Here is a 14,408-nt window from a genome sequence, read left to right as displayed (position 1 = left end):
CGAACCAGACCAAATGTAACAAAAACAATCTCCAAATCGCGGAAGCCATGGATGCCCTACACAGCTCAAAACAAATGCCCAAACTCAAATCCTCAAACGGCAGCGTTTCCCCTCTCAACACCCTGCTCAACTCCGACTCCACGCTCATCAGATACCTTTGCGGTGGATCTCGGATATCATCCTCTGCTTGCAACGCCACCAATGACGCCTTCTCTTCTCGGGCGATCACCGCCAACAGCAGCAACTTTGGGAGGTCCTTGTTGCCGTTGTCGTCAGTTGAAAATGTGATGTCATCGCCGGTGTATGGGACCCCTGTTAAGGTTGTGGATGACGAAGTGCTGGTCATGGATGAGATTTTGGTGGATTCCTTGTCTGGAGGTAAGGTTTTAAGGTCTCTGTCGTCGAATTCGAGTGATTCGCCATCCAATTCTTCTTCTTCTCCCCAAATTCGAGTGTATAAAACGGAGCTTTGTCGGTCTTGGGAGGATTTTGGACACTGCCGATATGGCTCCAAATGCCAGGTCTCTCTCTGATCAATTTAAGACCGTTAGATATATATTTTAATTGTTCTATTTGGAATTGCAAGGACGACTAGTCGTTAGTCCAATGTTTTCACGGCGATTTAAAAGTAGGGACGGTGATGAATTTGATATGCTTATTGATTAAGAAACTACAGAACTGATTTTCACTGAATTAAGGAGAATCATTCTGTAATCTACAACTTGATGGGTCCTACAAAGAGCCTAGCTCAATTAATGTTCCTTAAGTAATTCATTGATTTTATTCCTTAGGCGGTGGCAATTAGAAAAGTATATGTGTGCGTAGCCTTGTCTTTTCGTATGCGGCCTGATAAAGGAAATCGGAGAATTAGGGTGAGTAGCCATGGAAAACAATAGAAAATACTTTGCTGTTTTCTGGTCATAATATGGTGGATAATATAATTTTGTGCTGTATTTTGCAGTTTGTGCATGGAAAAGAAGAGCTTCGTCCGACTTGTTACCCCATGAAGAACGAAGCAGAAGTAAACGCTCTATATTGATCTTATAGAAAAAGGAAATCATAAATTCTTGATTCTTAGTTATTAGCAGAAAAATATCAAAGATTAAGACGAATGGTGCTTATCTGTTTTCTGTTTATGTAGACACATACTTTCAAGTCGCATTCAGCCGCATCATATTCTTATGGCCAGAAGTCGCGTTTCCTCATGGCTGAAGCAGTAGTGGCAGCAAGCCAAACGGCCTCTGTTTCCAAACCTGATTACAAGAACAAGAGCCCTGTCATCACCATACAATCTGTATACTTCAGCAAGAACACCAGCCCAATCATCACACCTATGCACTGCACCAAACCAGAAGTCTACATCAAAACCCCCGCCGCCAGTGTCAAACCTCAAGACTGGTCGCCCTTGGATGATGACATTGAAGTTGCCTTGCCAGGTGAAATTGACAAATACTCATCACCCAGAAAAGATGTTGATGCCTATATTCATAGTGTTCTTCATGGTCCAAGAATAAGAAAGAGGTTGCCTGTGTTCACTGAATTTTGCCTACAATAGTTGTTGCTTGTAAGAGTTTCCTCCAGTTGCTAAGAACCATGCTCAGTTAGGTTTAGCTCTAGTCTTTTTTCCTCTTTCAGTTCATCAGAGCAAGTGATTGATATTAGGTTGAGAATATACCTGCATGAAGCTTTACATTCAACTTTACTGATATTCCAATTACTATTGTACCAAACACATCAATAGATCGTGAAGATAAAGAGGCAACTAACAGAAATGCCTCAATTGATGCCTTGCCATTATTTCTTTGCAATAAAATACTTTTCTGGGTACTTTTTTCCTCGCTCTCATGTTTGCACTCTCTTTTTGGCCATTTCATTTGTGTATATATCTGCTTACTTTTTGCTTGATGATAGTCTGGCACTCTGGCTGCGTTATCATTACCTTTATGTTTTATGAAAAGCCAAACACATAAATTATGAGGTAGATAGAATCATAGAAACCAGAATGAAAATTCATAGGGCAGAATAAACAAGGTACAATATCTGCATGCGTGCTGATAAAAAAAATGTCTGCGTGCATCAATCGCATTCTTTTGATAGAATTAATTCAGGTCAATAAATTGGAAATAAGTCTTGACTCTTGAAGAAGACAGATACACCATGTGGATACTACTCCCTTTGCGAAGCAAAGAAAAATGTTGAAGTTGCAAATTTGATGGCCCATATTAGTGAATGGTGAGAAGTATGACAGGATTACCTTTTCCAAACACATGTTGCAACTTGCAAGGAAGGGCTGTACAATCCCGGAGGCTGAGGCCAAGTTTGTAAGTCTGCTGCTGTTTTAATTTAATTAATTGTGAATTTAAGTGATTGTATTTATATTCCCATTTATGTGTCTTAATATCCATGTATATGTATTTTTATTTACTGAATTGAAATGCAAGACTTGTTGGCTGAGTCTATATTGACTGGTACCTATGTTATTGCAGATCAGATTAGAGATCAGGTGCTTCTCACTTTTAAGGATACATTAAGAGCTTGGCGTATGGTCCAAAATATGAAGGTAAATATACATTCCAGTATAAGAATTAGGGAACTTGTAAGGCTTTTGAGAGTCTAGCAAAGTCACAGATACAATATAATCAACTGAAAGAATGTTTTATTGACTTTACAGCTCCGTTGGAATGCCAAGAAACAATGATAGACTGCTTGCAGCAGGATTCCACTGGCTGCTCCATAGAAAGGTTCAGGAATGTTCTTGCTACAATTGGAGAGATCATTTAATAGCTGTTATTTTTATGAATTTGCATCCGTAACATATTAAGTATTTATTTCACTTCCTGGAAAGATCAGTAAAAATATATAACATGCTTTTGCTTTGGGTTTTAGCAGTTGTAGTGGTGCTTCTGGGATTCTTTTTCCAGGGCTTTAGCTACAGGTGCGTTTATTTGAAAGAACCTGTAGTACTTTCTTTGTTTATTGTTTGGATCTAGTAATACGATGGACTAAAGTTTTCTATTCTCATTTTATTGAATGATACTCAAATTGAATGCGACTCTGTTAATGATCACTTGATGCCTTTTTTTTTTATTTTTTTATTTTTTTTATGCCCACCTCTCCTATTAGAATGCCTAAAGTTGAAGTTTGGTCAATACACGCTTGAGACTAATAGTGATGATGGGTTGCATTAACTGGAAGCCTGGTTGTTCTTTTGTGAGTGTAAAAGCCCAAACATAGATAAGATGCTGACAGACATTAAGCAAGCATTCAACAAAGGTCAATAAATTAGAGCATCAAGTCCTTGATTCTCTTGAACAAGACAAAGATACCCTAGTTGAGTGGAGGTTACTACTACCTTTCCAGGGAGATGAAGCTCAAATATCCAAGCTTATGAACAAGAACTAGGACAGGCAACATTGCCTCATTCTTTGATGGGTGCAGTCCTCATCTTTTATTAGATAGCATCATGGGTTATATTTCAAACTATATATTGAAGGAATGTATTTAAAATTATGTGGCAGGAGTTTTTTGTTAGTAGTTAGGCACATAGGCTGAGCTGGAGCTAAAAAGTTATGGATTCTGTTGTAACTGTTTTAGCCTTCAGATTGAACATTTCATTGTATATATAAATTAACAAAACCAGAGGAAAAGATACAACTGACATTTCTCTTCCATTTCTCAATTCTGTTATGTTATTTGCATTTTAGCATGGTATTAGAGTAGGTTTTCCTGTGTGAATAACTCTTCTCTTTTATAACTGTTTTTTTTTAGAATCTTGATCTAACTGATTAGGAAATACAGATCTACTTGATTACGCATCTTGAAGCCAATATTTTCTGTAATCATGGAGTCTGAAAGTTCAAGTGAGGCATCGTTGGAGAAATCAATGGAGAATGCGCTGCACGTGCAAAATTCAGATAATCCAGGTTTAATCTTGGTAAGTGCTCCTCTAAATGGTACAAATTATTTGACTTGAAGTAGAGCTATGAAGATCGCTTTGTGTGCAAAAGATAAGATAGGGTTTGTTACTGGTGAAATTGTGACGCCCCTTACCCGTCTATAGTGTAGCCGAGTAAAGTGTGCTACATTCGGTGCCAGAGTACCCTATCTTATCCTGTCCTGTTCATTGTTAATTTTAAACTTCATAGAAAACCTGTGTTAAATTTTTTTTTATCACAAATTATTTATGTGGAAACCTCGGTAGAGCCTCTTCTGTTTTATTAGCATCTGGCGGGTTCCAATATTTACCTTTTAAAAACAATTTCATATCTATCTCATATTCCCATACACATTATGTCATTCACAAATTTTCATGTAATTTCAAGAAAATAATACAACTCATTCATATGAAAATTTATATACAAAAGCTTACAAACTCTATTTACAATCCAAAATATAATTAGAATTTATTTACAATGTTCAAAATGAGTTACACTGTACAATAAACAAAATGAAAAATCTAATAACATGGGCTTTACCAAAATAAATACTGCTGAGGTGACTAGCAGACACTGTCAGATCTGGTCAAATCTCTGTCAGAGCACTACTGTTGCGACTGTATCTGATCTCTAGTACCTATGCTGTAACGCTCTCATTGTAGGTAGTTCGTACATTCTACTATTCTGATGACTAATGTTTATCTGGATAGTCAGGATGTCTGGAATTATATTTAAATGATAGTGAGGAGACATAAAATGATGGAATACATGGTAAGAAAATACAAGAAAAATTAAGAGAAAATAAAAGAAAGGAAATGCAACTAGATTAAACGAGCCAAAACAGTAGCGATAGGTGATCGCATCGGGAAGTCACTACGTAGACAGTTGACGACCTCAGACCGAGGGAAAACTCCAAGAAATAATTTTAAGGACCTAATTAAAAGTCTACTGAGATACAGATGACATTAAAAATGTCAAAGAAAATTTAATGAATCGGTACAGACGAAAACGAAAATTAAAGGAACCGTCGAATCAGGATTTAAATCGATATTACTGAAAAAGTTGGACTATAACTCGAAGATGGGCATTTTGGTTATTTGACACCTAAAGTTGACTTTTGACCTAAAAATGTCCATTAAAAATGAGTAGTATTAAATTTTGAAAATCCCATGAAAAATGAAATTACATGTGTAATGTAATTAAAGGAAATATGGGGGAATAGTTTGAAAAATCAAAACTTTGATTATTATAATTAATAAATTAATTTGTTAGTGGACTCTATAAAGCCATTAGAAGACAAAGTTACATCTACTAACTTCACTCATCTTCATCATCCTCTCAAATGGCTGAAATTCATTCCCATTTTCCTCCATAGAAGTTCTCACATGCAAAGCTTAACAATCTCTTCATTTTCAGCCTAAAATCAAAGGTTCCCTTCACAAGAATTGATCCTCACATCTTGGGAAGGTTCTAGGCAGTAACAAGAAGTAGAGATTTTGGAGTTTGACAAGGTTGGAAAATTCTTGATTAAAGGTTAGTGCTCAATCTTCCCACTTTTCTTCCTTAATTCTTGTTTTGAGCTTAGGATGAGTTGATATGTTAAGAAAATTGATAAAAATTAATGAGTATTTGGGGAGCCTTCAATTCGGCAGCCATGAAAACTAACGGAGTTTAATTTATTTTTACATGTAAATGATGGGTAGTGATGTTGATTAAGGTAATTAGATATTCTAGCAAATTGATTTCATGTGTATGTGGATATTGATAATTTAAATTAGGGTTTTGAAATACATATGGAAGTTCAATTCGGCAGCCTTAATTTCCTTGAGAGTTTGATGAATTCTTAATTAGAATGATGTTTATTGATGTTAGTTGATGCACCTAAATGCAATGGAAGTGATATGTATAAATTGGGGGAAACTTGAATTAGGGTTTGATGATAATTTGGGGATTTTGTGTAATTGTTTCAAATTGGCAAATTGAAATTGTTTGATGAGAATTGTGTAATTGCTTCACTTTGGCAGCCTTGAGAAGCATGGGAGTGTGATTAATTCATACATGTAAATTGAGATTAAGGATGTTGATGGATAGGTAATTGAAGTCACATGTACTAGAAAAATTATGGAATGTGTATATTGACCTTGACAAATTGAATTAGGATTCTGAATTAATCAATTGAGACTTGATTGATGTTGCTAGAATTTCCTTGTGTTGAAATGAATTGGTGATATTAGAAGAGCCATGAATGCCACAATTGTAGTTTGGGAGATAGAGAAATGAAATTGGAAGTGTACAATTTTCTTGCAGGTTGAGTATTTGTTGAAGGCAGTGAATGTTTTGAGCCATAAGTGAAATTGTGTGGCTTCAATTGGTATGAGGCCAATTGGAGGTAAAACTAGACCTATAATGCTTAAATTTTCATATAGAAACCATGTCCAAAATCTACCTAAAAAGTGACCTAAATTCTGCCATAATCCGGATTACCAAATTGTGAACTTAGAAAATGACCAAATGAACAGTGTACATTCATTTAGTCATAACTCACTCCAGATAGATCCAAATGACCTAAAATTTATACCATTAGAAAGCTTAGACAAGGGGCTACAACTTTTGTGAAGACACCAGAGCTCAGAAATGCCGTTAACCAAGTCAAATTGCTTGCATAAATTGGGACACCAAAACTGTCCAGTACCAAAACAGCCCAGAATTGCCTTTGTCTTAGCAACTTGACCAGTTTTGGCAAAGAGGCTATAACTTGGTCCATAGAACTCAAAATGACATGAAATCAGTGTCAAAATTTTAATAAGATATAAACCTACAATATTGCTGTTTTGACTAGAACCCAGAAATCAAGAGAAATAGGTCATTTAGTTAGGTTAAGACATCATACAAAATCTGAAAATTTGTATAAGTGACCATTGACTCCAGCATAGTCTTTTAAGTATATCTCCCGCTAGAAAACTTCAATTGAAATGTGCCATATAAGTCTGGAAACCTAAGAAATAAAGCTTTAACTTTATTTTAGACATCTTCCTCAACTTATTAATGTAAGAAGTTCAAATATTAGGTCAAAGCTACTGACCTAATTGAAATCCTGTTGCTACAAGATACTTGAGTTCAGTCCAATAATGTGGCTATAATTAATTCTACAAGACTTGAAAAATTGCAACTAGAAATTCTGAATGATCATAAGACATAGGGCAACAAATCCTATAAAGAACACTAGGCCTAAATGTTGCTACAACCTGTCCAAATAATTTGACAAAATATGATACCAAAACTACCTAGCTAAAGGAACCAGAATTTGTAACTGAATCAGTTATAGTTATTTGATCATAACTTGAGTTATACAAATCCAAAGGACATGATTCAAAAAGAAAAATAAAGACAAGACATAGAAGAATAACTTCAATGAAGGAAGTGGGGCTAAACAGTATCCACAAATTGCTCAATTTGATATGTAAAGTCAAAACAGTAAAACTGAATCTAAAGAAATGTTCTTGAATTAAATTATTTTTAGTAAGGACTTATCTCTGATAAGTCACTACATGCCAAATTACATGAAATAGGTATGTGGGACCTACTTTTCCACTACAAGGTGACATGAAATCAGTTACTATATAAAATGTAAATTACCTAAATGGTTTGTTAAACACATAAGTCATATGAAAACACACTTGAAACCTATGTTTCTATCATATATGAAATAACAATACTATGAATATGTATAGTACATGACATTAAATAATGAGAGTGATAAATATATAAGTTATACGAATATGTACTTGGAATCTATGTTCCCAATATAATGACATGAAAATGGTATAAAGCATAGATAGTACATGAGTGAAATAACAATATGTTATGAATTCTTAATAGTACATAGCATGAAATAATAAAACTATAAGTGCTTAATAATACTAATTTGCTCAAAGTATACCTAGACTTATATATATAGTTGGATCGATTGGTATACCAATTAGGGATTACAGATAGTAGTACTGCCTACATGGAAAGTCATGGACTGATAATATATGTTTGATATGATTGTTCTACAGGCTATATGCCTGCCCGTTGGCCATTGTGCCTAATTATATTTCTGGCTTTAACAGCCTGCTCGCTGGTCTTCTGCCTGACATAACAGATGCCATTGTGCATAATTGTATTTCTGGCTTTAACAGCCTGCTCGCTAGCCTTGTGCCTGACATGACAGATGCCATTGTGCATAATTATATTTCTGGCTTTATGCCTGCTCGCTGGCCTTGTGCCTGACATGACAGTTGTATACAGGATAGATATATGGAGGTCTAACCAGTATACTCCCGTATATCTAGCATTACAGTTTGTTAGAGGTTACTTGGGCACAAATATGAGTAATGAGTTTTAAATTTGATTAAGTACTGAAAAGATCACAGATATGAGTAATAGGCTGTAAAAATCAATTGATTATATGAAGAGATCACAATAAATTAATATGCTCCTATGGAGCAACTAAAGTTATGAAACGACTTATAAGTAATAAGCTTTAAAAATTAAATAATTACATGAAGAGACTACTGATATGAAATTAAGAAGACTGAAAATGGAATAAATTAGAAAGGATCCCGATAAGTTTAATTGCTTCTAAAGTTCAGTAAACGTGTAATTGATTCAGAGTTCATTAAATATGAATCTTTATATGAAATTATACCTGAAATAATTATCCTTGATTATTTAGTTATTTTTATTTTAAATTATGCACTACTAAGCAATATGTTTAGCGCGATGGATTGTTTTCTCGCGTAGGTATTGGAGATATTGACTAGTAGAGTCCAGACAGAGATTCTGAGTAGATCTGCACTAGTGTGGGAGTCACCTCAGCAGAGTAATTTTTGATAGGACCCATATGTATTTAGATTTTATATTTTTAATTTATGTACATAAGTCAAAGATGTAATTCATTTTGAGACTGTAAAATAAATTGTAAATTATTGTATACGAATTCTATTAATAAAAGTAAATGTGTTTTATATGAATTCATATGACGTATGATATGAATTGATGATATGATGTGATACATGAAAGATAATGAGATGGATATGACAAGAGGTAAATTGATATGGATTGAACTTATGATATGAAATTGTTTTTAACAGGTAACTATTGAAACCTGACAGATGCCAATAAATCAGAGGAGGCTTTGTCCGGGTTTTCATAGAAATAAATTGTGATAAAATAAAAAAAATATATTACCACATATTTTCTACAAAGTTTAAAAATTAACAATGGACACGACAGGATAAGATAGAGGGCTCCGGCATCGAATGTAGCACACTTTGCTCGGCTATACTGTAGACGGGTGAGGGGCATTACATTTAGTGGTATTATCACAGCTGGACACTCCCTCAGTACAGTGTGAGAGCGAGGATGCTTGAAGCTTAAGGGGATGAGGAGCCCGACTTAAGCTGGACGTGGCGTAAAGCTCCTTTGAAAGATAAGGAAACACGTCCCACGTCAGAATGGGAGGACAAGGTAATGATATATAAAATGGGGGAACTAATCACTAGAGGTGCCTTTTGATGGAATAGCCTGAAGAGGTGGAAGAACTTCAGCGTTAAGCGTGCTCGCTTGAGAGAAATCCTAGGATGGGTGACCTCCTGGGAAGTTCTCCATTTCACCAATGGGTCAAAACCGTGATGATTACGGCCAAAGCAGACAATTCCTCTAGTGGTTGGAGCCTGACCATTACATATGCAATGGAAAACTAACGCGCTAAGCGAATTGCTTAGTGGTGTATATTTTTAAAAGAAAAATAACTGAATAATTAAAAATAATAATTCTAGGCTAATTTCATAAATTCTAAGTCTTTACAGATTTATTTGACTTTGGGATCAATTAGATTTAATTGTATCTTTTCTGTTCATTTCTCTTATTTTCAGTCTTAATTAATTTATAACAGTGCCCAAGTAACCTATAACAGACTATAAATGCTAGATACATGGGAGTATACTGGTTAGACATCCATATGTCTACCCTGTATATAACTGTCATGTCAGGCACAAGGCCAGCGAGCAGGCTTTTAAAGCCAGTAATGAAATTAGACTCAATAGCCAATAAGCAGGCATATACCCTGTAGAACAATCATATCAGACATATTTTGTCTGTCAATGATTATTCATGTAGGCAGTACTGCTATCTGTAGTCCCTAATTGATATACCAATCCATCTAAACTATATACATAAGCCTAGATTTACTTTGAGCAATTAAGTATTATCAATTACTTATTAGAAATTTCATGTCAAGTTGTAGTGGGAAAGTACTCGATACTTCAAGGGAAGAAAGTGAAAGTTGTCAATACTTAAACTGGGCTCTTAAGTACTTGGCCAATGTATAACTCAGAAGATACATCTCACATTTACTAACCTGAATCCCTGAGCATCATAAGATCTCAACTTAGAGTCAGAACTGATCTTTGGATGCACATCTCGTTTTAGATCTCGGTCACCATTTATAACTCTACTACCTACCAATCCAACAGAACGCTTTTTTTTTTTTTTTTTTTTTGTATCCCATCCATCACCTCCTGCAGGCAATCTATGGATCTTTTCTTCAAACCTAGGGGCAACCCCAGCAGCATCCTGGAGCATATCTCCACCCTTTTCCATGATTATCTGCTGCCTTGAAGCAATGCTGGACTTACCATCTGCCTGATTGCATCAAAGGATAAAAAAAAAATAATGACCATTAAGAAAATGAAGAAGATAAAATATATATGATGAATAGTGATAAAAGCAAGCCACTGATTCAGTAGCCCAGTGGTCTGTAGCCATTCTGCAGTATTCACAGCAGCTATCCCACAGTATGACAGTCAACATTGAAAATCCTTGTTTCCCTCTCAAAAAAACAAGGAGATAAAAAGGAAAGAAAATGGAGCTAAGCAAGCAATGCAACATATGGACCATAAATATGCCTCACACTCCCTTGAAGCATGTTGGGATTATAAATCCCACATCGGGAAAGTATAAACATAAAAGGGTAAATATAAGTGGTTAGATTGCAACATTGACTTGGCTAGTCATTTTGATGTATAAAGCAATCTAATCACTTATATAAGCCCGAATTAAAATGAATTAATTGTAATTTCACCAGCACTCTCTCCGAATTTAACTTGGTATCAGAGCCCGGACTGGGTTGTGGGTTTCAGCCACCCATAAGACTGTATAATTGGGCCTGTATTGGGTTAAAAATATAAATTAATTGTCAAGTGACAACCATATGCTTGCACTTGAGGGGGGAGTGTTGGGATTATAAATCCCACATCGGGAAAGTATAAACATAAAAGGGTAAATATAAGTGGTTAGATTGCAACATTGACTTGGCTAGTCATTTTGATGTGTAAAGCAATCTAATCACTTATATAAGCCCGAATTAAAATGAATTAATTGTGATTTCACCAGCACTCTCTCCGAATTTAACAAAGCAGAAGTGCAGAAGGTCAATACATAAAGTATCTAAAATTGAAATTAACTATTGGTTCTATAATCAACTTTCTAGTCTGAAACCAACAAGACAGAAACCATGATGCGGGGCTTGGTCTTAAGAAACAAGGAAAGCATGAAAGGAAGAAAAGAGGGACAAAAGTGCAGGAAATTCCTCTGAAAACAGGGCATAACACACCCTAGGGTGTGTCACAAGCTGGTGCAACAGTGCCTCTGTCCAGCAGCAAGAAAGAGTCTTTTTTTTTTGGGGCCGGATTCTTCTCCAACAAAGTCCTAATTCACTCAGGACTTCCTGCTTTATTGACAATAGCTGCGGAAATTATTTTAGAATTAAAGTGGAAAGTTTCCAACTTTATCTAGAATTTATTTATGTTCCTATCTTATCTAGGATTAGTTTTATTCCTATTTTATCTAGGTTTTTTTAAAGTACTTAGGTTTAGTTTAACTTCCTATTTAGTAGAGATCTTTTCCTATTGTATTTAGGAATTTAAAAAATCTTTAAATACCCCAGATTTTATGTATTTTCAGATCAGATTTTCAGCAATGAAAATCTAATAGAGGTTTTTCTCTTTATTTTTTGTGTTTGTTCAAGCTTCTTGCTGCGTCAGATTGTATCAAAGCAAGGAAATTGCCCCTATTAAGATGGAATTACCTTGATGGAGGTGGTGATTGCAGCGATTCTTGCAATAGTAATCGGAGAGCTAGAGCCCTTTACCATAAGGTCAAAATGTTGCAACGATGGGAGCAACATTTAGAACAACAAATGGATCTTAAATTCGAGTATATCGAGAGACACTTCGAAGAAATTGCATATCGTCTTAGAACTTTTGCAACTAAAGCAAACAAGAATTGGGTTGACAAAAGAAGGCTAGGAGATGGTGCAGCTCGTAGTGACCCTATTTATTGACCAATTCCTGCACATGAATGATATAAATATAACGACGATTCAAAGGACGAGGATGACTATGAACCAACCCGGTTCAATAGGCATCAATGGTATGGTGGTGATAGGAGAAGAGGTGTGTAGGATATATCGAAAGGGAAAGCAAGGATTATCAATTAAAAATTGATATTCTTAATTTTCATGGGAATCTCAACCAGTGTTGTTAAGAGGTGCCCAAGCGATGCGAAATCCAAGCACCTTGCCTGGGAAGCCTCCAGGCAAAGCCAAGCGAAGCATCACAAGGCAAGAAAAAGACGAGAAATTTAAAAAAAAAAAAATTGAGAAAGAAAAAGGCTAACCTAATTTATTTTCACCTTTTGGCATTCACATGATGACTAGAGAATTAGGATTTTGAGTTTGCTTTTCATAATGAATGAAATTGAACAATGCATCTAGAATTTTAAATTATATTATGTGCTTTGTGGTTTTTGCTTTACAATTTTTTGTTATTAGAGTAATACTTTTGATCTTAAAGCTTAAAACATATAATATATTATGAAATATGAAAATGAAATTTGGCAATTTATTGATTGTGTAATATATTAGACTTTTTCACATTGTGTATTCAATTATTTATTATTTTAGAATAAATTAGCGCCTCACTTCGCTCAAGTAAGCGCCAAGGTAAGCGCCTAGCCCCTCGGGCGATGGAGGACCTTCTCGTTTTAAAGGCGCCTAGAGTTTTTGATAGCACTGATCTCAACATAGAAGAATTTTATATTTGATTGCAAAAGTGGATAGATTCTTCGACCATGTAGACATAGCTCCCAAAAAAAGATTCAAATTGGTGGCTTAACGGTTGAAAGGTGATGTTTCTGCTTTGTGGGAACGGCAACAATCTAGAAGGAAGCGAGAAGGGAAAGGCCCAGTTCATATATAGCATATGATAAAATATTTGTTAGAACAAGAATTTTTGTCTCTAGATTATAAGCAGATTTTATTCCAAAAACTTTGCCAACAAAAGGTCCAATCAAAGTCTTTCTTGGTTGTAAAACAAGAAAGTGAAATCAAAGAGAGATTCGAGATTCAACAATGCGCTTGAAGCGGAGAAGTCTAAGTTTGAGAAATCTAAACAAGAAGTTTAAATCATATTTCCTCGCGCGATAGTTGGAGACAAAGAGTTTGAAGAATGTGTCTTAGGAAATGAAGAATATCATGCTATGGAGATTTCAGTGAAAGATAAGGGAAAACAATCTATGGAGATAATGTTGGACATTGGGAAAAATCAAGTCAAGGAGACGATCATTATTGAAGAACTATCTAACTCTTTAATTCCTATTGTTTCTACTGATTTTATTTGTTCAAGTGTTTCTATGGATACGGAGGAGAATGTGAGGATGCTTAATTCAATTTCACATGATTCACCATTTTTGACATTGACCAAGAAGACTATATGGTGCAATTCCCTAATGAAGGTTTTCATTCTCTTCCACTTCAAAATTCAAGGGAGGATTTATTACAAGTGGGGGAGAATGGTGTAGAAGTTATTATCATAGTTATTTAAGGCTCAAGGTACAGGTTTGCGCCTGAGTGAGGCGAGATGCAAAAATTAAAAAAAAAGCATAAAATAAATTATATAATTATTATAAACTTAATTAAGATAATGTTAGTTACATATGAAAGTATATGCAATATATTATTTATTTCATTACTTATTTTTATTTATTGCACTACTATTATTGTCAATTAAATTGCAAATGAGTAAAATTATCATTAAATGCATTATATATATATATATATATATATATGAATTTTATTTTTATCAAATATAAAGTTGAAGTGATAATTTTAATTTTCTATTACATTATAATTTAAATTTTTTACTAAATATTTAATTTAATAATACCTTACTATATATAACTTAGAATAATTTAAATTAAATTATATAAAGATATTTACATTTATTTTTAACTTATGAAAAATAGAATTTATAAAGAAAAATAAGTAAATGCAAAAGAAAACTTCAAAAAAAAAAATCCTCTATCTCGCCTCAATAACCATTAAACCGCATGCACAACACATCCACATTACAAAAAAAGGCTCGAGACAAA

At 34.6% G+C, this 14,408-nt stretch overlaps 1 protein-coding gene and 1 long non-coding RNA gene across 3 annotated transcripts; both read left to right on the top strand.

Annotated features, from left to right (window-relative positions):
* On the top strand, window positions 1–1,827 carry LOC110659942 (uncharacterized). 2 transcript variants are annotated; one of them, XM_058139353.1, is made up of 4 exons: window positions 2–521; window positions 792–872; window positions 962–1,021; window positions 1,142–1,827. In XM_058139353.1, exons 1-4 carry the CDS (start codon window positions 48–50, stop codon window positions 1,553–1,555), a joined length of 1,029 nt encoding a protein of 342 aa, XP_057995336.1. In that variant the 5' UTR covers window positions 2–47; the 3' UTR covers window positions 1,556–1,827. The 2 variants fall into 2 exon arrangements, with proteins under 2 accessions (XP_021673745.2, XP_057995336.1); XM_021818053.2 differs by lacking the exon at window positions 792–872 and having other exon boundaries at window positions 1–521.
* Window positions 1,828–2,331: 504 nt separating this feature from the next.
* Window positions 2,332–4,081, top strand: LOC110659943 (uncharacterized). The gene is made up of 4 exons (XR_009145508.1): window positions 2,332–2,560; window positions 2,672–2,741; window positions 2,890–2,935; window positions 3,799–4,081. It is a non-coding gene; the product is annotated as an uncharacterized LOC110659943 (long non-coding RNA).
* Window positions 4,082–14,408: the final 10,327 nt, after the last annotated feature.

This window comes from Hevea brasiliensis, chromosome 1 (assembly GCF_030052815.1).
Source record: "Hevea brasiliensis isolate MT/VB/25A 57/8 chromosome 1, ASM3005281v1, whole genome shotgun sequence".
Lineage (NCBI taxonomy): Eukaryota > Viridiplantae > Streptophyta > Magnoliopsida > Malpighiales > Euphorbiaceae > Hevea > Hevea brasiliensis.
This window is presented reverse-complemented; position numbering and strand designations above follow the sequence as displayed.

What these genes read in the sequence shown, in the direction of transcription:
- LOC110659942 (XM_058139353.1), top strand. Translation starts at nt 48, where the DNA reads ATGGATGCCCTACACAGCTCAAAACAAATGCCCAAACTCAAATCCTCA. An exon ending in GATATGGCTCCAAATGCCAG is followed by an intron (nt 522 to 791) that starts GTCTCTCTCTGA and finishes TTTATTCCTTAG; the next exon opens with GCGGTGGCAATTAGAAAAGT. An exon ending in CCATGAAGAACGAAGCAGAA is followed by an intron (nt 1,022 to 1,141) that starts GTAAACGCTCTA and finishes CTGTTTATGTAG; the next exon opens with ACACATACTTTCAAGTCGCA.